The following is a 26,435-nucleotide window of genomic DNA, read 5'->3' as shown; positions in this document are numbered from 1 at the left end:
CCCGCAGCTGCTCTTGCTCAGTTGCAGTGCTGCAGGACTGAAGTTCGGAAGCAGTAGCTTCTCCCTTTCTGGGACTGGCCTTCGGGGGTTCTGTGTGATGCAAGGTCTCTCAGGCAGAAGCAATGTCTTCTGGCATAATTTTATTTCTTTTATGTTGCTTTATCATTGCTTTTTCTGGTTTTCTTGTCATCTCTGCTGCAAGTGCAAAGCGCAGATAGGCAGCATGGATGTGAGGAGGGGCAGGGCCACCCCCTGTTCCAGCAGAAGATCTTGAGAAATACTTTGGTCTAAAGCCTTGCTCCTTTTTGTCTTTTGGACTGTGGTGTCACTCATTGAGATGCTCTTCCTGATCTTCCCTGTAAGTAGATGAAGTTGGAATTCCATGTGAAAAGAATGAGGCAAAATACAAAGAAATGGTGTTACTTCTTTGTGCAGCTCACCACCTTCTTTCAGAGTCTTGTCCCTTCTCACTTGCAGGATACTGTTCTTGCAGTGCCTGCCCTTCTTAAAGCATAGTAGCCACATTGCACAGCGCTTTGAAAGGATAAACAACAAGTGGCATCTCTGTTTCCAAAGTTCATAGGAAAGTTAAGACTGGCCAACTAAATACTTGAGGTAAAAATGGATTAGGAAGGGTGTAATGACATATAAACAAAAAGATGTTCAAAAGATGCCACACATTTGAGTGGCAGATTAACTGGATTGACACCTACAGACTCCTGCTACACATGCCTCACTGTGGACAGCAAGCCTTTTACCTCATGTCACTTTCAGAGGAAAGAGCTTCACAGAAGAAATCAGGTTTTCATCTCTCCTTAAGACCAAGTCTGAAGGGAATTAAAAAGAGAGGATTTACGTAAGTTTGCAGGAAGTTGGGCTACATTTGTACTAGAATAATATACACAGAAACACTTCATTTGCTGGAGTGTGTCTTTAGGGTGGTTTAAATAATAGCTTAGAGGAGGAAAGCTTTGTTGTTTGATATGAGCAGCAGATTTTATGCATTAAGGGTTTGTTTCTGTATATATTTGTAGTTTGTTTTCCTGTAACTTTTTTTGATTGTTCCGTAGTTGTAAACTGTAGTTGCTGTGTATGTGTATATAAAAGTTGTATTTCCTTTTTAGCAATTCTTTGTTAGAAGAACAAATGCCAGTATCTTTTTTGGGGAAGGAAAATCCTCTAGAATCCTTTTGTGCTTCATTCACAGTGGAGTTCATTTCAGCATTAATATCCATGCTCTCAAACTTCCATCTGCTTTCTCATTGCAGGATGAACAGTTTTTAGGTTTTGGTTCAGATGAAGAAGTCAAAGTACGAAGTCCCACCAGGTCCCCCACAGGTAAGTTGAAGTTGCAGGATTGGGTGTTGACTTTTGTGATTGCTGTTTTCTTTTGTGATGATTTTGCTGTGCCTCTCCTGTTGGTTCCATCAGATCTCATCCACCATAAAAGCCACACCAGTCTTTAGATTCAATGCAGTTAGTTTTGGATTCTCTATTGTCTGATCTGTAAAGGAGCAGGGAAAGTTTGAGTAAAATAGTTATACTGATAAAACCAGCATTTGAAACCTCATGTCAGTGTTCTGGAGAGGCAGCTATTTAAAGAGTAAGGGTCTGAAACTGGTTTGACTATTTTAGTATCTTTCAGTAGACTCATTACTGCCTGTGTTGTCAATAAATGCTCTCACTGGAGCACTCTGCTCTTCCACCATAATCATCTGCTCAGCTTGGCTTCAGCAGCAAACTGTGGTGGAGCTCCTTGCTAGTGCAAGGGAAGATCCAGAACTGAAATAGCTGGACTTGGTGAGAATGCAATGAAATGCATTGGTCAAGGTGGGTAATCAAGTCTTGTGCTTGATGGCCAAGTCAGTGCTGAGTATTAACTGTGTTTCAAAGCTAAAGCCAGTTTTTAGTAAATTGTCTTGTATCAGCCCTGTGTAGGTTGTTCTTGCTCTCTTGACCTCTCCCTTAGCAGTGCAGATGGATGGCACTCGAAAGGAAGGATTTCTTTTTCTTTTAACTGGCTATGAGCTGCTTAAAAAAATACGTAAAAATTCATGTGTTTAAAAGGTAGCATGTGCCCTTTAGATTTATTGCTCCCTCCCAGCATGAGGTTGGTACTGGGTGTGTGCAGTTGCATATATAATTGTTGGGAAAAGACTAGCTTGCATTTTTAAACAAGTCATCTGCGTGGTATTTTATGTGGGAAGAGACGTTTGTAGGGAAGGTATTCTCTACGTGTAGTGCTAAAACTATTTTTATTTGTTGATTATCTGAAATGTTTCGGCAATATATGGGCAGCATGAATGATACTGAGTAAATACTTGTGTGACTTGGGTAATGCTCATCCCACACCTGGAGAAATTTAATATGTTCCCTGCATTCTCTGTTTCCCTCAGTTAAATCTAGTCCACGGAAACCTCGCGGGAGGCCCCGGAGCAGTTCTGACCGAAGTTCAGCTGTACTGTCAGACTCTTCATCAGTGTGTTCCCCTTCAAGTAAGTCTGAAACCACATCCATGGAGAAAGTAAAGAAGAAGGAGTCAAAGAATGGGGAAAAAAGACGAGGAAGACCTCCAGCACTTACAAGTGTGAAGTTCAAATTGTCACAGGAGAAGGACACCTCGGACATTCAGAAGGGTAGCAAAGAAGAAAAAGAGAGTCTGAAAAAAATCAAAAGATCACCATCCACTACATTTCAGCAAGCAACTAAAATCAAGAAGTTAAGAACTAGTAAGCTTTCCCCACTGAAATCTAAATTTAAGCCTGGGGCAAAACTTCAGATTGGGAGGAAGAGCGTTCAGATTGTGCGCAGGAGAGGCAGGCCACCATCCTCTGAGCGTTTAAAGACTTCCTCAACTTTAGTCATAAACTCACAGCTGGAGAAGCCCCAGAGGATTCGCAAAGAAAAGGATGGCACACCACCTCTCACGAAGGAAGAGAAGGCTGCTGTCAGACAGAGTCCACGCAGGATTAAGCCTGTTAGGATTATACCTTCCACCAAAAGGACGGATGCTGCGATTGCTAAGCAACTCTTGCAGAGGGCTAAAAAGGGAGCACAGAAAAAGATTGAGAAAGAAGCAGCCAAACTGCAGGGCAGGAAGGGGAGAACCCAGCTCAAAAATATTCGACAGTTCATCATGCCAGTTGTGAGTGCAATCTCATCACGGATTATCAAAACACCCAAACGGTTTATTGAGGATGAAGACTACGATCCTCCTATTAAAATATCCAGACTAGAATCCACACCAAACAGCAGGTTCAGCACTACATCTTGTGGCTCCAGTGAAAAGTCCAGCGCCGCTTCTCAACATTCATCTCAGATGTCTTCAGATTCCTCACGGTCCAGCAGCCCCAGCGTGGATACATCTACAGACTCCCAGGCTTCTGAGGAGATGCAGATGCTTTCTGAGGAGCGAAGCAATACTCCGGAAGTTCACACTCCCCTGCCTGTTTCTCAGTCCCCTGAAAACGATAACAGTGATGGGAGAAATAGAAGGTTTTCGATAACAGAAAGAAGTTTTGGCCAGAGGACTGCAAAAAAGCTGTCAGCCTTACCAAGCATGCCACAGCAGCAGTCCTCCTCCTCTCCTCCTCCCCCTTTGCTCACTCCCCCCCCACCACTGCAGCCTGCTTCAAGCATCTCAGACCATACCCCTTGGCTTATGCCTCCAACCATACCGTTAGCCTCACCCTTTCTTCCTGCTTCTGCCGCGCCGATGCAAGAGAAACGAAAGTCAATTCTGCGAGAGCCAACATTTAGGTGGACCTCCCTGAAACATTCCAGGTCAGAGCCACAGTACTTCTCATCAGCAAAATATGCCAAAGAGGGTCTTATCCGCAAACCGATATTTGATAACTTCAGACCCCCGCCGCTAACACCGGAGGACGTTGGCTTTGCATCTGGCTTCTCCACACCAGGTGCGACAGCTCCCACACGTCTCTTTTCACTTCACTCTGGAGCCAGGTTTGATATGCACAAGAGAAGTCCTCTGCTGCGAGCGCCACGATTCACACCAAGTGAGGCCCACTCCCGGATCTTCGAGTCTGTAACCTTGCCCTCGTCAGTCGGTCGCGCCACCACAGGGACCTCTGCCACAGGCACGTCGTCCCGGCGACGGAAGAGGAAAGCATTCAGCCCCATCCGATCAGAACCCAGATCTCCTTCGCACTCCATGAGGACGAGGAGCGGAAGGCTTAGTACCTCTGACCTGACAACTCTCACCCCACAGTCTTCTGTCTCTTCCTCATTAACTAGTATTTCAGTTAGTTCTCTTGCCACTAGTGCCTTAAATTCAACTTTTACTTTTCCCTCCCATTCCCTGTCGCAGTCTGGGGAATCAGCAGAAAGAAGCCAGAGACCAAGAAAGCAGACGAGTGCTCCAGCAGAGCCTTTCTCATCTGGTAGCCCTACTCCTCTTTTCCCCTGGTTCACATCAAGTCCCCAGACAGAGAGAGGCAAAAACAAGGACAGGGCAGCAGAAGAGCTCTCCAAAGATAAAGATGCTGACAAAGGCCTGGAGAAGGACAAGAGCAGAGAGAAAGACAGAGAGAGAGAAAAAGAGAACAAACGGGAGTCGAAGAAAGAGAAAAGGAGAAAAGGGTCAGAAATACAGAGTAGCACTGCTTTGTTTCCTGTAGGTAAAATGCCCAAAGAAAAAGTCAGTGAAGACGCTGCAGCATCATCATCTGCCAAAAAACCTGCCGGGCGGAAGAAGTCTACAGCAGTAGATCCCACAGCAGACGTTTCCACTGCTGCTCTGGCAGATACAACAGCTGTCAAAACCAAAACATCCAAGAAAGGTAGAGGGGGGCTGGACAAATCAGACCTAGACCTCAGCCCCACTGTGCCATCTTTGGAGAAGGAAAAAGCTCTGCGTCTTCCTGCTCCTTCATCAAGCACTGTTAAACATTCTGCTTCCTCCATCAGTTCTATGTTGGCTCAAGCAGACAAACTGCCAATGACTGACAAGAGGGTAGCCAGTCTTCTGAAAAAGGCAAAAGCCCAGCTGTACAAGATTGAGAAGAGCAAGTCTCTCAAACAAGCAGATCAGCCAAAAGCACAGGTACTCCTTTTTCCAAGTTGGGTTTTTTGCTAGAGTGCATCTTACTTTGAACTTGTCTGAAAGTCACAAATAGCTTTTGTATACTGAGCATGGAGAATTAATGTGCCAAGTTAGGCAGCTGTTAGTGCAACAGATGGCAAACGACCCAAAAACAAGAAGCCCTGGGCAGAAGCTGAGGGGAAGAGGGAGCTGCTGTGTAGTCAGCTCAGAGGGGAGCTGCATGCATTTTGGAGACCAGTACAGCATAGCTGCTTATTGGGTTTCTCTGAACAAATCTGAGCAAAGCAATTATCTAGAGTAGTACTCACTCTGAAAAGTGCAGTTCCAGCAAAATGCAGTGTCTGTCTTGGCCTCGAGGTTTCTTGGGGGGCCACACTGAGCATAAAGTTGGCTTCTGAAGGAAAGTTGTTTCTTGATCTTCCTATTTTTTAACTTTATGCAGTGATCTCTCACTTATAGGAGGGAGGAAGATCCATTGGAATTTTGCATCTGATTTGGGGAACTGCTTCCTGCCACTTTGCTCTTTTACCCTCTTCCCCACCCCAAAACCACCCTTTTCTGCAGTCCTCTTTACCTGCCAGAAAGGGAGGTGAGATATGTTTTCAGGGAATACTTTTTATTTAAACTTTTACTTTTTGTAACAGCACTAGTGTTGAAAATCACCAGTACGTATTTCAAATAGAGAAGCCTCCAGCTGTTTGTTTCTGAAATGAAGATGCCCATGCACCTGTATGACTGGCCTGGTGTAGCAGAAGCCCAGATTCTCACAGTTGATTATTTGGGATAGTTCTTTCAGTGGGAGATATTCCAGAATCTTACCAAAACATGGAAAATTGCACTAAAATGCTCAATTTGTTTAGCCTCTCAGTAAACCCAAGTCCCTCATCTGAAACATCAGCAACTGCAAAGCTCTCAAACAACCTCATCTACTACTGGCCTCTGCTGGATCAATCAGCACCAAGTGCTGCTCCAATTCCAGTGAACTCTGATTTTTTTTTTTTTTAATGTCAGTGCCTTGTTAATGTGGCTTCATCCAGTAGTGGATGGAGACTTACCTTGTAATTCCAGTTGAGTCAAAACTCTTGTTCTCTTGCATTTATCCTTTCTTGTATAACTGAGGCTTAGAAGACCAAGTCTGTTTTTATCCCGATTCTTACAATCTGCAAGCTAAGATACAATTTGCTTAGAAGTCTCTATTGCATGTTTCTCGGTCTCATTTCGGTAACTTTCTTAGGAATACTGTCTGCTCTCATCTTCTGAAATCTAGGGGCAAGAGAGTGATTCATCAGAAACGTCAGTCCGAGGACCACGAATAAAACACGTTTGCAGGAGAGCAGCTGTTGCACTGGGCCGCAAGCGAGCAGTGTTTCCTGATGACATGCCCACTCTGAGTGCCTTACCATGGGAAGAGCGGGAGAAGATACTGTCTTCCATGGGGAATGATGGTGAGTTAGGATTTCTGGTTTTCATCTGTGGGTTCATACAAACTCAGCTTCTGTTGTCTGCTTTAAATGAGGACTTCGAGTGATTAACCAGGGAAAGTAAGTTAAAGAGCTCTGGGCTCTGTGTTACAGTGCCACTCGAACAGGGTTAATCCTTTAAGCTATTAGGAATTGTGTTAAATATGTGTGTTTTGCACCAAACCCGTGCTCTGCCGAGGAGCGTGTGTGCATACACATGTGCACGCATGTGTACACATGTGTATGCACACAATCTCATGCATCTCTGTGGCTCTGCAGATGAACTTAGGCTTCATGGGCTAAATTAGACACTCCTGAATCATTCTTTGACATCAGAAAATTCATATTAGAAATGTTCTTTTGGTAGATAAGTCATCGATAGCTGGCTCAGAAGAGGCTGAACCTGTTGCTCCACCTATCAAGCCCATTAAGCCGGTCACCAGGAACAAGGCACAGCAAGAGCCTCCGGTGAAGAAGGGCCGGCGCTCCAGGCGCTGCGGGCAGTGTTCGGGCTGTCAGGTTCCAGAGGACTGTGGGGTCTGCACTAACTGTCTAGACAAACCCAAGTTTGGTGGGCGCAATATAAAGAAGCAGTGCTGCAAGTAAGTGTGTCTGAGAAATTGTTGAGCTAATCCCTGCTCTGAGCGGGATAAGTGTACCCACGCTCTGGGCCAGGAACAGCAGATTTGCCCTGTGTCATGGGCTTGGACTGAGCCTTGACCTGGTCTGAAGCTTGATCAAAGCAAAGGGCTGTAAACAGCTGGAGAGTCAAGACCACAATTCAAGGTGCAGTAGTTATGAACTCTTTCTCTGGAGTTCACTTCTAGTTTATTCTGCTCAGTTTGATGGAAGTGGCAGAGTATTGGGGATTGTTTGGTGTAAGATCTGTGGCTTTTGTCAAGCAGTACAGGATTTTGCAAGGAAGGCAATATGCACATAAATATTTATCTCTTATTCTCCTAGACTGCATTAATGAAGAGCTTGTGTTTTCAAGCTGGTGTTTATTTAGCTTATATATACTTTGTATATCAATGGGTTAGGGTAAGGATCTCTGGATCCTAAGCCTTGATCAAAGGTGTCTCTGGATATCATTAAGAAATACCACTCTTCCATGATTTCTTCTATCATTTTTTATACGTATCACTTAGACTGGACCTTGTACTTTTTAAATTGTGGTATTAAATTGATTTTACCAGAACTAGATAAACTGTCTGAAAAGGCACCAGCTAAAGTGGCACCAGTAGATTGTTGTGGTATAAGAGCTATTTATAAGCCTTGCTGTGAGAATTGCTGTGTGAGAACATTCTGCAGACTGGAAGGAGTCTTGCTCTCAGCAGCTTTGCCCAGGCTTTGGGCTGGGTTTCAGAGCCATGAGCCCTGCTACAGGAATGGAGGCAGAAACAAAGCCTGGCCCAGTCTACAGAAGACATTTTATGCCAAGAATAAGACAAATAGGGAATAAAGTTGAATAAAGTTAGCAAAAGTCTTGGTCCCCTAATCCAGTCTCATGCCAAGAGTACTTGGTTTTGTCTGAACAAAAGTAGTGTATGTATTGATAATGTTATTTTCAGGTTTTGATGTTGAATATTTACAGACTGTCCTCTTAATGTCTGCATCTTTGTTCTGATTTCATGACATGTCGTTTCTTTTTAGAATGAGGAAATGTCAGAATCTACAGTGGATGCCTTCAAAAGCTTATCTCCAGAAGCAAGCTAAAGGTAGGCTAAAAGACTTGCCTTGAGTATAGGACAAGACAGAAGTTTTTCTTTTCATAGGTTTTGCTCTCTGTGGTGGTGTTTTAGCTACACTGAGCTTATAAAGGTTATTCTGCTGGGAGCCAACCTGCCTGCACTGTTGGTGGCAGGTGCAAGGGGCAGGAGAGATGTGAGTACTGACAGACATTGTACATGCCAGTGTCTTTCAGCACTGGACTGGTGCTGAGTGGACTGGTTTGTTTCCTTCCTTTTACTTCCTTTTCCTTCCTCACAAAGTCTGCCCTCAGCTCTGAATCTGTGTTACTGCAGGAGGGTGTCACTTATTGCTGTTGCAAAATAGGGGCCCTGGGTGTGAGAGAATGTGGATTGAAGTACAAGCCAAGTTTATTTTTTGAGTACAGTTTTTTCTTTGGTATGACAGAATGACAAAGTTCTGAATCAAAGTGTCTGTATCCTTGTTTTAAGAGAGCAGCAATTTATTTGAAGTCACACTATTTTGTTTGTGTTGCTTTATCTGTGCTTCTTTTTCTTAGCTGCAAAAAAGAAGGAGAAGAAATCCAAGACAAATGAGAAGAAAGAAAGCCATTCTGGAAAAAACCAATTGGACTCTGGACAGAAACAAGCTCCTCAGGCTGTTGTACCAAGAGAAGACAATTCTGGGAAGAAGAGCAGTGAGCCTCCCCGTAAGCCTGTTGAGGAAAAGCATGAGGATGGAAATTCCTCCGTTCCTGTGTCAGAGCCCAAACAGGTCCCTGCATCTGGTACCAGAAAGACTGGCAAGCAGATGTCCCAGTCATTCCAGCTCCCTCCTCCTCAGCCACCAAGCTCAGGACCTTTGAAAAAAGAAGCACCTAAACTTAGCACTTCTGAACCCAAGAAAAAGCAGACTCCCCAGCCAGAAATAGGTAAATGGGACTATTTATCCTCAATACACTTGAGTCATGTTCAGTAGCAATACTGCTAAAAGCTGGTGCATTTTAAACCCAATGAATGCTTTATGATGTGTTGAAATCTCAGCAGATTATTTTGGAAATTTTGCTTAGAACTGACTTCGTTTTTATTGAGCCAAAGTGTATGTTAGGGCAGGGAGAAAGATGGCTATCCTGGTTGGGACTCTTGAGCTGTATAGTCGTGGCAGTCTTGAAGTGTATTTTCAGAATTGTTAAGTCTATCAACTTCCCATTCTGAATGTGAAACCAGGAGGATCTAATATTTTACTACAAAAGTATAGTCCACTATTGTATGTAGTGCAGAGCAGTGTGAACAGTCACCAGCTAGGCAGCTCTGGGATTTCTGTGGCTTTGCACCCACAATGCTCCAGATTGTGTGCAGAGCAAACTTCTCTACTAGTCTTGCCTCAAAGTAACTGCTCATAGCTGGGGAGGTGCAGCCACAGAAGAGGGTGGAAAAGTTCTAGTCTAAAACTCATCGCACATTACCCAGCTGATTTTTTTCCCTTTTCTTCTCTACAGGTGGCTGTTAGTTACTTGAAATACTCATAATTTTTCCCCCCCTTCCTAGGCACAGAACAAAGCAAACAGAAAAAAATTGCTCCCCGTCCAACTTTCCCTGTGAAACAGAAACCAAAAGAAAAGGTGAATACTGTTTTTTATACAGTCAGTAAAATCTCAAGCACCTGGAACTTCTGTCTAGAAATTAGAACCATATTGCTTAAGCCTTTGCAGATTTTTTTATTTGGTTCTTAAAGATGTTAGGTTTTCCCTTGTGGCAGTATATGGATAGCAAAAACCATGGCCTATGCCTAAGATTCAGTTCAGAGGTTACTTTGGTATCTAAGATTTGTGTGTTGGAGGGTGGAGGCTAGCTTTTACGTAAAAAATGCAACTACTTTTGTCTCAGAAATAGCTCGATCATGGAAAAAAAGAATTGTCTTAAGTAAATCTGAGGGAGAAGTGAGTAGAGCCTGTTTATACCCAGAGTTGCCCCACTGCATCCAAACACCAACCCATGCCTTGAGGAAAGAACAATGTGATGGTAAAGCACATGGAATTAGGACTGTACTTGCATATGGAATGCTCTTAGGGAATGGTTAGTAGAATGGTCACTTCCCTGCAGCTTTGTAATACTCGTTAATTTTGTGCTGATTCGGGGGTTTGTCTGTAAATTATTTATGGTATTGGATGTAACTGCTGATTAAGTTCTGACGTCCAGAGTTGGGATTAATGCAGGCTCCTTTGCTTGACCAGGAAAAGCCCCCTCCTCTAAGCAAGCCAGAGAGCAGCACACTGAACTTACTCAGCACTCTGACTAACGGCAGCAGTTCCAAGCAAAAGCCACCTACAGATGGAGTCCACAGAATCCGAGTGGATTTCAAGGTAGAGGACAAAATGTTTTAAGTATTTGAATGTCCGCTGGCTTTCAGACACTGGAACTAGAGTCCCCTGAAAGTGCTGGCAATAACTGCTGAGTTTGTGTGTCTGTACCTTTCAAAGGGAACTGCCAAAATAGGAGCTTCATGACAAATCACTTGGTTGATTTTTAAAAGCTTGTTATGCCTTTTTTTTCTTATAATTAGAGTACTGGATGAAGAGACACTTAAAGCTTTAAAACCTTAACTGTCAATGTGTGAGGATGAGCAAGAATTTGAGGTTTATGAAGAATTATTCCATTAAGATGGAACTTTAAAACCTTACCACAACTTGAGCCAACAAGATTTGGGGAAAATGTTAGTAACTTGTAATTCACAACGTTTGGGGTATATCTGGGGTTTTAAAATGATAATTCATGTACATTTCTGAACAACAGTGTTGAAATAATAATAAAATATTTTCCTAATAATTTTTCATCTATAAGTGTTGATACTGGAGATCATAGTGAGATCTCATAAGTGTTTTATACAAATACGGAGCTTTAATAAAGTATAATTCTTCTGAAATTTCACTTCTAGTAATACTTGTGCAATTGTGAAAAGCCTTGTCCTGTTCCTTAGGTTTGCTTTCCCTAGAAGGAAGGCTCTAGCATGCCATTGAGTGCTCTCGGCAGGAACAGCGCCGAGGTGTGACTCTCCCAGAATACACTGTAAAGTAGACTGAGGTAGATGTTGAAATTATTTCAGTTTGAGGCATCTTAATCGCAGGCCCAGAACTGAACAGTGGCGTGAGCATTTTGTACTGATGTTGTATTGCCTTGTTCTGCATGGTGATGTGTCCTTTTGTACTTTCAGGAGGACTGTGAAGTGGAGAATGTTTGGGAGATGGGTGGGTTAGGCATCGTCACCTCGGTACCTATTACTCCCAGGGTGGTGTGTTTTCTCTGTGCCAGCAGTGGACACGTGGAGGTAAAGCATTGTGTTCTGCTGTTGATGACTTAATTACAGCACTGTATTGTTACAAAAATAAATAAATAAAAATTATAATGACCTTAATCCAGAAGAAATTAAAATAATACCTGTAAATCTGTCCTTGCTAGAATTTGTCCCAGATACTAAAGTGCAAGGTATTTTAAATCAGTTTGGAAACCTCAGTGGTGCTTTCTTTGGAGTTGTATGAGTTGAGCATATTTGAAAGCACCCATATCTCTAAATTTGGGAACTCAACGTCTGATGTAAAGCAGGATTTTGCTCTCTTTTAACCTGAAATACAAAAGACTGCCCAATGGTGCTAACAGATTTTAGACAGCCTTGACTTTTCCAGGTGTGCCCATATCTGCCAAGAGCTGTAAACTGTTACAGAAACATAACTGGAAAGGTTCTGGCGCTGCCTAAAGAGCTGGATCAAGATGTGTTAAATACATTTCCTGGTTTAGATAGGTGCCATCTCAGCATCTTCAGACCAGCTGACATGGGTGCTATTGCTCTAGGAGGGCCTCGGTTCTGATGAGTGGACAGGGGAAAAGGGGGTTAAGTTCTGGATGTGGGCATCAGTGCACTTGAGGTCCACAAAGGCCCTGTGGGGCACGGAGCTACCCCCTTCTTAGTCAGGGGCCCCCAGGGCACAAATGATTCCCATGTCCCCTGTGAGCCTGCAGTGTCTGTGCTCTGAGGATGATTGTTTTTCTCATATGACCACCCTTGTACAGGATACAGAGAAACTAGAAGAGTTTCGTAATGGCAAAGTGGGCTGAACGGAGGGAGAGAGACTCTCTTTGCTCTGCATGTCCCCACTTCATGCACCAAGTGTGTCTTCTGGTGTAATTGACTTGTAGTGCAGAGAGGAAGTGGGGGAGAGAGATCCTGAAGAGCCCTATAGGCCATTATCAATGCTCAAAGCACTTAGTTAACAGGTACCAGACTCCCGGTGGCTGTGAGTTGTCCAGTTGGTATTTGGTTTACCTGAAATACAGGGTTTCCCTCCTAAAATCTTGTTCTGTCAGTGGTAAAGCAGAATTCAAAATAGTTTAGAACACAAGCGGGCTGGTTTGGGAACTTGGAGCAGTTTCTGCTTTGCTAAAACCTGCCTCTCCCCCCTTGCAGTTTGTATATTGCCAGGTCTGCTGTGAGCCCTTCCACAAATTCTGCCTGGAGGAGAGCGAGCGGCCCCAGGAAGATCAGCTGGAGAACTGGTGCTGCCGTCGCTGCAAGTTCTGCCACGTCTGTGGGAGACAGCACCAGGCCACCAAGGTACCCCAAAACCACTGGGAGACCCAGCAGCATCCCCACTGCTCACAGGGCTCCTCTGGATCCAGAGGTCAGCCAGCAAGCATGTGCCAGGAGCAGAGTCTCTGTGCGCTGGGGAGGAGGCCTCTTGAGTTGCTCCATTGCAGCTTCTTTCTCATGACCTGAATGGGGGATCCAATAAAACATGAAAAAGTCCAGGATTTTGCATCCCTTTGCAGGGTGTGTGTACCAATGCTTTTTTCCCTTATTCCTGTAGCAGTTGCTGGAGTGTAACAAGTGCCGAAACAGCTATCACCCTGAGTGCCTGGGCCCAAACTACCCAACAAAACCCACCAAGAAGAAGAAAGTTTGGGTCAGTGATTTTTATTTCTCTTTTGGATAATTCATTTGTTAACTGATGGCAATGCCATGGAGCAGAAATCTGCAGGTGATTTGCTCTGATGCAGTTCCTCATCTCTTCAAGGCAAGGTGCCTATTGCATCAGAAGGTACATCTGGAAATAGATAGCGAGGTGGCTGGTTGATAAGATGCTCTGAGAAAGCAGAATTGTTAGAGAGATTACCCGTTCTTTCAGTTGTAGTAAGTCATAAGATCATAGTAAGTTTTTTGGTCATAGTCCTGTAACATGGAAGAAGGTCTTTAAAATGGAAGTATTTACTTTGTTAACAAACCCATTGATACCAGTATTGAGAGACAATTTATTGAGAGACAATTTGGATTAATTTGCTAATTTGTGTCTTTCAAGCTTTTGTTCTAAACAAGTGCCTGTAGTGTATTTGCTACTAAGACTTTGTGTATATGTTTCCTTCTACAATGTACAGAGTTTAAAAACTGTTAAAATAGGACTGTATATTTTAGATCAGAAGAAATGCCACAACTACGTCTGTTTTAGGTGAGGGAAAGGTGATATTTTCTTCAGTGCAAATATGAAGGACAAAAAACTATACTGTGATTCAGTTTAGTGTTTTTTATTGTTGTATTCTCACCATCTTACTGTGGAGGAAGTGAGCTCGGTTCTTTTCAGTGAAAGTTTCAGCATTTAAAACTCCTTGTTCTGTTGGGTAACATTTCTGCATTCATGAAATAATAAAAATTATGAAATGTGTTGAAAGCACAAACACTGCTGGATATAAGCAAGTAATTCTTGCCAAATGAATTCTTTTTCCAGATATGTACCAAATGTGTTCGCTGCAAGAGCTGTGGATCGACAACACCGGGCAAAGGATGGGATGCACAGTGGTCTCATGACTTCTCCCTGTGTCATGATTGTGCCAAACTCTTTGCTAAAGGTACATATAGTTGTGATTCTTTACAGCAGGAGCTTCCTCAGCTGCTTGGGTTTGAACCAGCCAGTGTGAGTGGGCAGAGGGCCAGCATGGCAGCTGAGCTCGCCACGGTCTGGGCAGCAATGCAGGCTGGTTGTTGTCGAGCCTGAAAGTGCACATAACAGTTCAGAGCCAGGATCGTACACTGTGCAGTGGCTTACCAAAGTCACCACTGCTTTCTTGTCAGAGTTTGGAGCTTTCAGCATGTAAACACTCTGCCACATAGAGGAATTATTACACACCTTTGGACCAGGGTTTCAAATAGCAGTTGAGGAAAAGATATTTTAAAACACTTTTGACCTAAAAGCAATTTAAAAGCTAAATTTCTATGGTTGTTCCTTGTGTCAGTTGCTGTACATGATGCCTTTGAACCTCAGAGGGCATTCTGAGGAAGAATCTTAAGTCTTGAATGTTCCACCTCATTTCTTGCCTGTTAGTCATCTTTGTCCTTTCATTTTGCTCTTGCATATAGTGTTTTGTTGCATATATTGTCTTGCCATGCCCAAACAATGGCTGTCCAGCCATGGAATTCTAAAGTAGTTGGTGGTCTTCCAAAGTTATTTCTTGTAGCTTTGTAACAGTAGAACTGAGATGGCAGTTTACTGGGAGGGGTGTTTGGAGCTGCTTTCTTAGCACCTCAGTAAGTAACCACACAGCCTTTAAGGTGTGTTTGGCATCCAGACTTCTGATAAGATCCAATTTTGTTTGCAGGAAATTTTTGTCCCCTCTGTGACAAATGCTATGATGATGACGACTACGAGAGCAAGATGATGCAGTGTGGGAAATGCGACCGCTGGGTCCACGCCAAATGTGAAAACCTTTCTGGTAAGGAAATCCTCGTCCCCTCAGTACTGAAGAACATGAGGCAGTGATTAGACCAAAGCAAACAAGTCTTGGACCTTTCTACTAGAGTGTTACTTTAACACACTCACCTGTTGTGACCTACCTGAAAAATGCCTGTGGAGTAACAACAGGTAAACCAGTGCTAATACCCATTACATCCTGAAAGCACAGGATCCTCAAAGGCAGTGTCCCTCAATTAGCTGTACAAGGGGCTTTTGTTACATGAAAAGTTTCAGGCAGTAGGTGCAGGGCAGGGATTTTTTCCTGTATCCTTCAGTAAAGCAATTCAGATGGTTATCTTGTCTTCTTTTGTCTCCAGATGAAATGTATGAGATACTCTCCAACTTGCCCGAGAGCGTTGCATACACCTGCATTAATTGTACAGAGCAGCATCCTGCAGAATGGCGTCTGGCACTGGAAAAGGAGCTGCAGATTTCCTTGAAGCAGGTTTTAACAGCCCTGTTGAATTCCAGAACCACCAGCCACTTACTGCGGTATCGGCAGGTAGGCTGGAGCCTGTGCCCTGTTGGTGTTACTCTGGCTTAAAGCATACGTGGCATTCAGTTGAGTTGTTGAGGTGTTGCTGTGCCTCATACTGCAGAAGTGTCTGCACCATACTTGGAGCAACATGTGCTGTGATTTAGTTATATTTTTTTCTTTCTTTTGTTGATTCCTTTGGAAGCAGAGAAGTGGGTATCTGTGATACAACTTGGAAGCTGAAAGAAAAATAGGGTAAAATTCTTCAAGGAATAGGAGGATTTAGCTCTGTGATGATGAAAATATTTTTATAACAGAAGAACAGGATCTTTGTCTTGAAATATGCACTCAGAAATAAGACTTCTGAGCAGTGAGTTTGATCCTTATGCCTGATAGTTCCATCCTGCTGTGCACCTTACAGCAGAAGGCTGGTTAAGAGCTTTTCTTTGTTGCCCCTACGTTTTGGACAGAAATTCAGAACTCGGGTCTCCTTTCCTTCACACTAGCGAGAGTCTTCGGACCAATAAATGGGCTTGGGGGAGTATCATCAGGAGCAGCTGCATTTCAATAGTTACCATCCCTCTGTCTCCTTGCTGGTGTTCACAGGCAGCAAAACCACCTGATTTAAATCCTGAGACAGAAGAGAGTATCCCATCCAGAAGCTCTCCTGAGGGTCCCGATCCTCCTGTCCTAACAGAAGTCAGTAAACAGGAGGAGCAGCAACCTCTGGATCTGGAAGGAGTGAAAAGAAAAATGGATCAAGGAAGTTACACTTCTGTGGTATGTCAAAGTTGTCATGTTCCACTCTATACTAGACACTGTGAATTGCTTTATCACATATGGTGTTCATAACTGAGCACCTTAAGCCTTTTCTTTAGGAACAAGGAAGCAGGTTATCGTGCTGCTAAGAACAGTTCTGGCTGGCCCTGGTTAATATTGGTCCAGACACAAGTAACTGATGCTTTTGTGGGGCTCTCTGTAGCCAGCAGTTGTGCTTGGTTAGACCCCAGTTTGCTCTTAGTCAGACCTTTATGTAGATAAGTGTTCAGGTCATCCTGAACATAAAAATTCTGACTGAAGGCCTGGCCAAATATCCCTGATGCAGTTGGTTAGCTGGAAACTAAGGATTCATGGATGGAGGGGTGATCTCTTTAGGGGTCATTTACAAAAAATGCTAGTGTTGACCAAGTCAATTCTCTTTGTATAGAGCAGCCTTTTTTCTTTGTTTTTCCTAGAGAATTTGTAATCTTGAGGAGCACTGTATATTGCAAAGTGCTTGGCAAATGTTGTGGTGCCAGATTTTGACCAAATCCTCGTGAGACAGCTAGTTTGGTGGACTTAAAACCAGTCAGCAGTCAGCCAAAGTGAACAGTTGTGGGTGTAGCAGCTGTGCCAGCCAGTTTACAAATTTAGAGGTCTTCTTGCTTCTTCACAGTCAAATTCCCTTTCTGCTTTTAAGTTGATGCTCTGATTCAATCTTACAGTCATCTGAATGTTCACTTGAACATTGTCTTAAAAAATTAGTGGGTGGTATAGCTGTGCAAAAGACAATCCTGTTAATGTGAAGTTTTGTGGATTTCCTACAGTTGGATTTTAGTGATGACATTGTGAAGATAATTCAAGCAGCCATTAATGCCGATGGCGGGCAGCCAGAGATTAAGAAAGCCAACAGCATGGTCAAGTCCTTCTTTATTCGGGTGAGCTGGCCTACAGTTACTTTGAAATCTGCTTGGTATCCTCCCACTGCTTGTTGATGGTGGAGTCTAAAGGGCCACCACATGTAGCCTTGCTTGGGTGTTTCCAGGAATAAAATAATACATTGTCAGAGTTGTTAGTGTTAATGAAATGTTACTAGTTGTGCATCTTGGCTGAACATCTTTGAATTTTTTGGTATGTTGTCTAACTTTTTTAATGGGATGTTGTTTTCCTCTAGCAAATGGAGCGTGTTTTTCCATGGTTCAGCGTAAAAAAGTCCAGATTTTGGGAGCCAAATAAAGTAACAAGCAAGTAAGTAATTGTTCTCTATCCAACTGCGACACCCTGCCGTTTGCCAGCTGGCCAAGCAAAACGTATTGAAAGAGCCTGTTTGCAGGATTGGAATTTCTGGTTTTCCTTTTTTCTTTCCCTTTTTTTTTTTTTCTATGAAGTTACACAGTAATCCCATTCCCATGTTTTGTACACACTTCTTTGTTTTAAGCAGAGTAACCAAACTTTTTAATTAGAACTAGGTGTACTGTGTGTTAGCTTGTCAATCCTGACCTTCCTTCCCTCTCCTTCTCACACTCCCATTTGGGGTAGCCTTCCTGCATCTGTTAGCCTTCAGAGAAGCAGACGGCCACGTGACAGACCTTAAAATGTGACCGGTGGGGAACATGTGTGGGCTGTAGGTAATTAATGGAGTTGTTGCAGGGGGGTGGATGTCAGATAGGCAGGCCCTGGTAGGCAGGGCAAAAGAACCTCTGGTGCAGCCAGGTGTGACACTGACTCCTTGCTGCATCTCAGCAGTGGTATGTTGCCGAATGCGGTGCTGCCCCCATCGCTCGACCATAATTATGCTCAGTGGCAGGAGCGTGAAGAGAACAACCGCACTGAACAGCCCCCTCTGATGAAGAAAATCATTCCAGCTCCAAAACTCAGAGGGCCTGGAGAGCCAGATTCACCAACTCCTCTACATCCTCCTACACCTCCCATCTCTGGTAAGAGAACTGATGTCAGGACTGCCAATCCCAAATCCAGAAATGAAGCTGTCTTGTAGATTTCTGTGACCTGAAATCATTCGGAGGCAGTAACTTATGAGATGTTTCTGAGATGAGCTTAGACCCAAGAATGCTTTTGCACCCACCTCTTTTCCCCCTAGAATGAAGGTTGTGCAGAGGCTGACATGTGCTTTGCTTTCCAAGCTGGCTATTGAAAACTCCTCTACCGTGTTCGCTTCCTGACAATCTGTCCAGATGGATTTTTGCCGCCCTGAATTTCAAGAATAAATATTGTTCTCTCTTTTAACTCTTAAGGCTCTGACAGAAGCAGAGAGGATAGTCCTGAACTGAACCCACCTCCAGATGTGGAAGACAACAGACAGTGTGCGTTGTGCCTGAAATATGGTGATGACAGTGCTAACGTGAGTATCTGCCCCATTCTCCTTTCTGTAGAAGCCCATTTAAGCAGTGCTGTGGATTTGGTACTGTGGATATGCTGGATGGGTTTTGTGCACTGTTGTGTCCTCTGGAACATCTGAAGAGAAAATTTCCTTCTGTTCTCTAGGATGCTGGACGTCTTCTCTATATTGGCCAAAATGAATGGACACATGTGAATTGTGCTTTGTGGTCAGCAGAAGTGTTTGAAGATGATGATGGTTCTCTGAAAAACGTGCACATGGCTGTTATCCGGGGAAAGCAGCTGGTGGGTGCAAGCAAAGAACACTTTGTTAAACTTAATGCTGATTTAGAATCACGAGACAGGAGCCCAGCTAAAAGATGGCTTGTGTGCATTTGTTCTCCTCTGTCCTTTCCTTGCAATACTTTTTAACACTATATGTAATAGAACTGACTGAAGATAATTGGAAAGTTATTTTATCCTTGCTCAGTTCACAACTATTGTGGAGACCAAGTGAAGCTTGCAAAGGTGAGGATTGGATATGAAGCACAAGCAGGAAGGTCTAGGAAAGGCCTGGAAGAACCAGTCCACAAATGAAAAAGTTGTTCCATGTGAGGAATTCTTCTTCCTCTCACCTCCTCCTCCATGTCTCTCGCTTGTGTGTGTGAGTCACTGTAGTGAAATGGAGCAGCCATGAAGTGGGAGATCAAGCATTACTCTAAACTTCCGTCTGTGCCAAAAAACCCCAACTGACAACAGCAATGGTGGTCTGGTTTTAGAAGAGATTAAATTCTTGGTTTTTTCTTTTTTGCTTTTGCAGAGATGTGAGTTCTGCCAGAAGTCAGGCGCCACAGTAGGCTGCTGCCTCACTTCCTGTACCAGTAACTATCATTTCATGTGCTCACGAGTCAAGAACTGTGTCTTCCTGGATGATAAGAAAGTTTATTGCCAGAGGCATCGTGACTTGATCAAAGGAGAGGTAAGATTCTTCTTTCACTCTCTGCCTCACTCTCTGAAGGTGGGGTTAGCCTGTAACTATGTGCACTTTTTAGAAGTTCATGTTGAATGTGTTTCTTGCTAACGAGGACTGGACCACACTGCTCTTAAAAAGAAGTCAGTAATACAAGTGGCCTGGGGAAGTTTGGCAAGTGGTGTGGTAGTTCAAAAACCAAAGGACCAAAACAGGACAAACTGCGTAGCATACATGTGGTGGTTCCTTTAATTAACAAGTAGTTTTGTTGGTTCTTGTTCCAGGTGGTTCCTGAGAATGGGTTTGAAGTTCTTAGGAGAGTTTTTGTGGACTTTGAAGGGATCAGTTTGAGAAGAAAATTTCTTAGTGGCTTGGAACCAGAGAACATCCACATGATGATAGGTATGATCTAGTCTCTGGATATTTGATCCACCTTTGGTGCTGGAATCTGGTTCACAGAACTGTTCTTCTCTCTGCTCAGGTTCAATGACAATAGACTGCTTAGGAATTCTGAATGACCTCTCAGACTGTGAAGATAAGTTGTTTCCCATTGGCTATCAGTGAGTATAAGCTGTTTCAAGACTCGATGTCTTTCAGTATATTTCATGTCAAACAAACACTGAAGTAACATATGGGAAAATTGACTGTAGTTTTTCCTGCACTGTTGAGGAACCTCTGATTAAGGGTGTGCAGTGTGTTCTGCCAGGAGGGCTTTGGCCAATGTAGTTTTGAGAAATGGAAAATTTAAAACAGAAATGAGGTTTACTCAACTGTTGAGTAAATTGGTTTGTTTGAACTATCTTCCAGGTGCTCCAGGGTGTACTGGAGCACCACAGATGCCCGGAAGCGCTGTGTGTATACCTGCAAGATCATGGAGTGCCGACCTCCAGTCGTAGAACCTGACATCAACAGCACTGTAGAGCATGATGATAATAGAACAATTGCCCATAGCCCAGTTCCCCTTACAGGTAATCTTTTAAGGACTTCATAGAGGTATATTCTCTGTATGTTTTTGCCATAGTGCATCTCTTAAACCAAATTCTTAAATTTGGACTAGAATCCAATTCAGGCTTCCATGTTACAACATCTCAAGACTTTAAGCTCCTGGATGTACTGCTTTGAAAACTTGAGCCAAACAAACACTGCTGCAGGGATGGTTTCTAGTCTACAACTCAGTGAATTTTCTAGTGATCTAAAACTTCAGACTGTGTTTGGAGTGTTGGTGTTGGTCTGTGATATGGGGTTTGTTCAATACAATGTTGAATAGTTATATTGTGGTTCTGTATTTCCAAATTACTTCCTTGTACCCGAGGGTAAAGCTGTGAAAGATTTTTAATATGTTTGTAGTTGTTGTCATTGCTAACATAGGATCTTAAACTCTATAAATATATAGTGGAATTTCATGTGTAAGATGAGCAATTGCTACAAGTATTTGAAAATGTTCTTACGAGAAGAAATCAGACATTATCTGATGTCAGATCTTTGACTTTGTGTTTATTTAACAAATACCCTGATTCTCCGAAGTGGAACGGGATAGTAATATATACTTTATCAGATCGTAGCTTTTAGGGCTCATTGATGGCTTATACTGTTGTTTCTCTTTTATACAATAACAGAAATTCTACCAAAAGACATCCGAAATACACCTGAAATTGTAAACCCACCATCACCAGATCGTCCCTTGCATTCTCAGACCTCTAGTTCCTGTTGCTATCCAGTGGTCTCAAAGGGTCCCAGGATCAGGGTGCCAAGTTACCCATCCACACAGAGGTCTCCTGGCTCGCGGCCGTTACCCTCTGCAGGTATTTCTGGTGCTGCTGATTTTCATTGAGGTTTATTGTGGTAATATTTTTGGTTTAGTTCCTGTCTTTCTTGGCTTCTTTCAGAATGAGGTGTTTAGTTTACTGTTCCTAGAGAAAGCAGTGAAATGGCAGTAAGTTGAGGAGAGGAAGTTCTAACAATACTCAGTAGAGATGGCCTGCAGAGAAATATACAACTAAAACAAACATTCCCTTGGGATGAAGAAGAGGCAGGATTTGCACCATATAGTAGTAGTGAGCCAAAAACACTGTGATATCAGTTAGGGACTTAATATCTCAGTATTTTTCCAGAGAGAATCAGAAATCTGGTATTGTAATTCAGCTGTTTCTGACTAATGTTTTCTTTCAAACTGATGTTGAAAATTCACATCTAAAGTTGAGATACCAAACCCTAAGATACAAACTTGCTGAATCCTGGTTGAAGGTATCAGGTTTTTAACATCTATCTAAAGTATAAACACCGTGTGTTGGTGTTGTTTGGCTGAAAAGTTTTGCGGGGTTTTAATTTCTTGTGTTTGGTATGAAGGAATTGGATGTGCATTTCTTGTGAAGGTTTAAGATCACCTGACAGTCTTTCTTGCCTTTGTTTCTCAGGAAGTCCTACCCCAGTGACCCATGAAATAGTGACAGTAGGAGATCCTTTGCTATCCTCGGGACTTAAGAGCATTGGTTCTCGGAGACACAGCACCTCTTCTTTGTCACAGCAACAATCAAAACTCCGGATGACTTCCCCTACACGAGCTGGGAGCACTTACTCCAGGCACAGTGTGTCTTCAATTTCCAGCATGGGGACCTCTTCAGAATATGAACCTACTGTCAAAAGTACTGACCGCTTTGTGGGGTCAGTAAGCACAGGTCCTCCAAGTGCTCCAGTTCAAAGTTGCTCTACCAGTTCAGGCTCCCAGAAGACAGTGGCTACAGCTGGAAATAAAACTTACCAGCTGGATGTATGTCAATCTACAGAAGGGAAACATTCCAGCAGTTCAGATTTAATAGCCAAAGGTGCACCTTCTAAGGGAGAGAAAATGAAAACCTCAAAGGACCCAGATTATTTGTCTCATACTTTTGTTTCTGGAGAAAACTCCAAAGTAGCCACTCAGCCAACCAGTTCATCAGGCACAGAAGTGAATAAAATAGGAGCCTTTCAGGAGTGTTCAGGATCATTTTCTTCCAAAGAAGCAATACCCTTTCCACCTTTGCATCAGAGAGGCCCAAGGAAAGACAGAGATCAGCACATGGAACCTCTACAGCCAGAGAAAACAACTGTGGTTGATGAGATGGATGCAAAAACCTTGAAGGCTGCTGGAGTAAACAGCAGATCTCCTGCAGCAAGTGAGCAGGTAGTTACTGCCCCCAGAGATAAACGTCATAAAGGCAAAAAGTTAATGAAAGACAGTTTTAAAGAGAAGCATTCCCTGAAATCTCTTACAGAGACAAATCAAGCAGTAGGCAGTGATGAACTGAAAGCAGACTTTGGCAATCAGGGTTTGGCAACTGAACAAATTAGTCAGAGGTTATGTAATAATATTCCTGCTGAAAAAGCTAGTGAGAAGTCTCCATCTTCACAGGGACCATCTAAAGGGTCTGCGGTGCAGGTTGAAGCAGCCCCTAAGGAATCGCAGGCACCCAGGAAACGCACCGTTAAAGTTACTCTGACTCCTCTCAAAATGGAAAGCGAAAACCAGTCTAAAAATGCACAGCAGGAAAGTGATGCTGAAACTCAGTCTGCCGGGGCAGACCTGGCTGCTTTGGCAGAGCCCTCCTCAGCTTCAGAAAGCCCGGAAGAGAACCCTGTAATTCAAGGAAGTCCAAATGAACCACCAACACAGGAATCTCAGACTAACACATATGAAAATTTGGCCATTCAAGATAACAGCTTGATGCTCCAGGATGGTGCTAAAGCTCAAGAAGAAGGCTCGTACAAGCGGAGGTATCCAAGGAGAAGTGCTCGGGCCAGATCCAATATGTTCTTTGGATTGACTCCTCTGTATGGTGTGAGGTCCTACGGAGAGGAAGACATTCCCTTCTACAGTAACTCAACTGGCAAGAAGCGAGGAAAGCGATCTGCAGAAGGACAAGTGGATGGAGCAGATGATCTGAGCACATCAGATGAAGACGACTTATATTACTACAATTTCACAAGGACGGTGGTTTCCTCAAACACAGAGGAGAGGCTCGCATCCCATAGTTTATTCAGAGAGGAGGAGCAGTGTGATCTTCCAAAAATCTCACAGCTAGATGGTGTGGATGATGGAACTGAAAGTGATACAAGTGTCACAGCAACTACCAGAAAAGTCAGCCAGGTAACTAAAAGGAGTGGCAAAGAGAATGGGACAGAGAACTTAAAGCTGGATAGAACTGAAGAAGCTGGTGAGAAAGTGCAAGTCACCAAGAGCTCCACCGTCCACAAGACCGACCCCAAGATTGATAACTGCCACCCTGTGAGCAGGGTTAAAGCTCAGGGTCAGGACTCTCTGGAAGCACAGCTGAGCTCGTTGGAAACAGGCCGCAGGGCTCATGCAAGCACTCCTGCCGACAAGAACTTACTGGACACTTTCAACACAGAACTTCTGAAATCCGACTCTGACAATAACAACAGTGATGACTGTGGGAACATACTCCCTTCCGACATCATGGACTTTGTGCTGAAGAACACACCATCTATGCAGGCTTTGGGAGAAAGTCCGGAGTCCTCATCATCTGAACTCCTGACGCTTGGAGAAGGTTTAGGTCTTGACAGCAACCGTGGCAAGGATATGGGTTTGTTTGAGGTGTTCTCCCAGCAGCTGCCCACTGCCGAACCAGTGGACAGCAGTGTCTCTTCCTCCATATCCGCAGAGGAGCAATTTGAATTGCCACTGGAGCTTCCTTCTGATCTCTCTGTTCTGACCACTCGCAGCCCTACGGTGCCCAGCCAAAATCACAACAGGCTTGCCGTCATTTCGGAGTCTTCACTTTCCTCCTCGGGAGAGAGGTCGATGCTTGCCTTGCCTTCCACTGAGTCTGGGGAGAAGAGAGTGACAGTCACAGAAAAATCTGCCTCAGGAGAAGGTGACGCAGCTCTCCTGAGTCCAGGGGTAGACCCAAACCCTGAAGGACACATGACTCCTGATCACTTCATCCAGGGTCACATAGATGCAGAGCATATAGCCAGCCCAGCCTGCGGCCCTGTCGAGCAAGGGCATGGCAGCAACCAAGATTTAACAAGAAACAGCGGAACTCCGGGTATCCAGGTGCCAGTATCACCCACTGTTCCCCTCCAGAGCCAGAAGTATGTGCCAAACTCCACTGACAGTCCTGGCCCCTCGCAAATCTCCAACGCTGCGGTGCAGACAACACCACCCCACCTCAAGCCAGCCGCAGAAAAACTTCTGGTAGTTAATCAAAACATGCAGCCCCTGTACGTCCTCCAAACCCTTCCCAACGGTGTCACCCAAAAGATACAGTTAACACCTTCTGTTAGTTCTGCACAGAGTGTGATGGAAACCAACACTTCCGTGCTGGGGCCCATGGGGAGTGGGCTCACGCTGACCGCAGGACTGAATCCGAGCTTGCCTCCATCTCAGTCATTATTCCCTCCCACGAGCAAGGGTCTACTGCCCATGTCCCATCACCAGCATATACATCCCTTCTCCACACCTGCTCAGACAGGCTTCCCACCAAACATCAGCAGTCCTTCACCGGGTCTTCTAATTGGGGTGCAGCCACCCCCTGATCCTCAACTCTTAGTGTCTGAAGCTAGTCAGAGGACAGACCTTGGTACTGCTGCTTCCACACCAGCTGCTGCACTGGGCAAGAAACGGCCCATATCTCGTCTGCAGTCACGGAAGAACAAGAAGTTGGCTCCTTCTGGAACCCCTTCTGCTATAGCTCCTTCTGATATGGTCTCCAACATGACCTTAATTAATTTTGCTCCTTCCCAGATTTCTAACCACCCGCTGGACTTGGGAACCATTGCAAATTCAACGTCCCATAGAACCGTTCCCAATATTATCAAAAGGTCAAAGTCCGGGGTCATGTATTTTGAGCAAACATCTTTGCTCCCACAAGGTGGGACCACTACTGCAGTCAGCACATCTCCCAGCATTATTGGTGCAGATGCCAGTCACCTCCCAGCAGGGCCTGTATCCGGCCTAACGTCGAGTTCCTCAGTGCTGAACGTCGTGTCCATGCAGGCCACAGCAGCCCCTAGTACTGGTGGGTCAGTTCCTGGTCACGTTTTGGGACAAAGTTCAGTAACGTTAACAAGCCCTGGATTATTGGGGGACCTTGGTTCAATAAGCAACCTCCTGATCAAAGCTAGTCAGCAAAGCCTTGGTCTTCAGGATCAGCATATGACTTTACCACCAAGTTCTGGGATGTTTTCACAACTGGGAGCATCTCAAACTCCATCTACAGCAGCCATGACAGCTGCATCAAGCATCTGTGTTCTACCCTCAGCACAGACAATGGGCATGACAGTCGCTCCGTCGTCTGCTGACCCAGAAGGCTCGTACCAGCTTCAGCACATGACACAGCTTTTAGCCAACAAAACCGGGGTTGCAGCCTCCCAGCTGGACCTTAGCACAGTTTCGGCAACAACGCAGTTGTCAAACTTCCCACAACTGGTCGATGTTCCAAACAATGCCGGACTCGAACAAAGCAAGGCTTCCTCATCAGTGATGCATGCCAGCTCAGCATCTCCAGGAGGCTCCCCATCACCTGGTCAGCAGTCTGCAAGTAGCTCTGTGCTGGGTGCCACAAAAATGAAGCCAAAAGTCAAACGCATCCAGCCATTATTAGACAAAGGGAATGGAAAGAAGCACAAAACTTCTCACGCATGGGCTGGTTCTTCTGAAGCTCACGTTCCTGAAAAAGGGGCTGTTGCTGTACCCCAGGTCTCGGTTACAGGGTAAGAGGAGAGTTTGGTTTTGCTCATCCCTGAGGTTTTGTAACAGTATGAGAGAATCTTGCACTAGTTTCTCCAGCAAGTTGTGCAAGTCAAGGCAAATTGTGAAGTGCAACTTCTGATTCTGATGCGGAGCTGGAAGCATGATCTGGTTCTCTGTATCTTACAAGCTGTTGTTGCTACTTGTGTAATTCTGCAGAACTGCT

The 26,435-nt window shown here is 44.2% G+C and overlaps 1 protein-coding gene across 2 annotated transcripts in view; it reads left to right on the top strand.

The window, feature by feature from the left end:
* The window catches only part of KMT2A (lysine methyltransferase 2A), a 41,793-nt gene that overhangs the window by 6,925 nt on the left and 8,433 nt on the right, over nt 1-26,435 (top strand). Inside the window, exons 2-27 of one of the 2 annotated variants that reach the window (XM_053963205.1) lie at nt 1,269-1,338; nt 2,397-5,062; nt 6,330-6,507; nt 6,890-7,124; nt 8,176-8,240; nt 8,771-9,142; nt 9,759-9,832; nt 10,445-10,573; nt 11,422-11,535; nt 12,670-12,816; nt 13,070-13,165; nt 13,982-14,102; nt 14,850-14,963; nt 15,301-15,485; nt 16,065-16,238; nt 17,045-17,155; nt 17,392-17,465; nt 17,961-18,154; nt 18,470-18,576; nt 18,720-18,857; nt 19,372-19,530; nt 19,806-19,923; nt 20,003-20,081; nt 20,329-20,489; nt 21,138-21,323; nt 21,936-26,232. In XM_053963205.1, coding sequence (XP_053819180.1) covers nt 1,269-1,338; nt 2,397-5,062; nt 6,330-6,507; nt 6,890-7,124; nt 8,176-8,240; nt 8,771-9,142; nt 9,759-9,832; nt 10,445-10,573; nt 11,422-11,535; nt 12,670-12,816; nt 13,070-13,165; nt 13,982-14,102; nt 14,850-14,963; nt 15,301-15,485; nt 16,065-16,238; nt 17,045-17,155; nt 17,392-17,465; nt 17,961-18,154; nt 18,470-18,576; nt 18,720-18,857; nt 19,372-19,530; nt 19,806-19,923; nt 20,003-20,081; nt 20,329-20,489; nt 21,138-21,323; nt 21,936-26,232 — 10,364 coding nt within the window. Of the gene's footprint in view, nt 1-1,268; nt 1,339-2,396; nt 5,063-6,329; nt 6,508-6,889; nt 7,125-8,175; nt 8,241-8,770; nt 9,143-9,758; nt 9,833-10,444; nt 10,574-11,421; nt 11,536-12,669; nt 12,817-13,069; nt 13,166-13,981; nt 14,103-14,849; nt 14,964-15,300; nt 15,486-16,064; nt 16,239-17,044; nt 17,156-17,391; nt 17,466-17,960; nt 18,155-18,469; nt 18,577-18,719; nt 18,858-19,371; nt 19,531-19,805; nt 19,924-20,002; nt 20,082-20,328; nt 20,490-21,137; nt 21,324-21,935; nt 26,233-26,435 lie in introns of those variants that run through there. The other variant, XM_053963206.1, reaches the window with a different exon arrangement.

This window comes from Vidua chalybeata, chromosome 23 (assembly GCF_026979565.1).
Source record: "Vidua chalybeata isolate OUT-0048 chromosome 23, bVidCha1 merged haplotype, whole genome shotgun sequence".
Lineage (NCBI taxonomy): Eukaryota > Metazoa > Chordata > Aves > Passeriformes > Viduidae > Vidua > Vidua chalybeata.
Note: the sequence above shows the minus strand (reverse complement) of the source record. Positions and strands in the feature narration are given on the sequence as shown.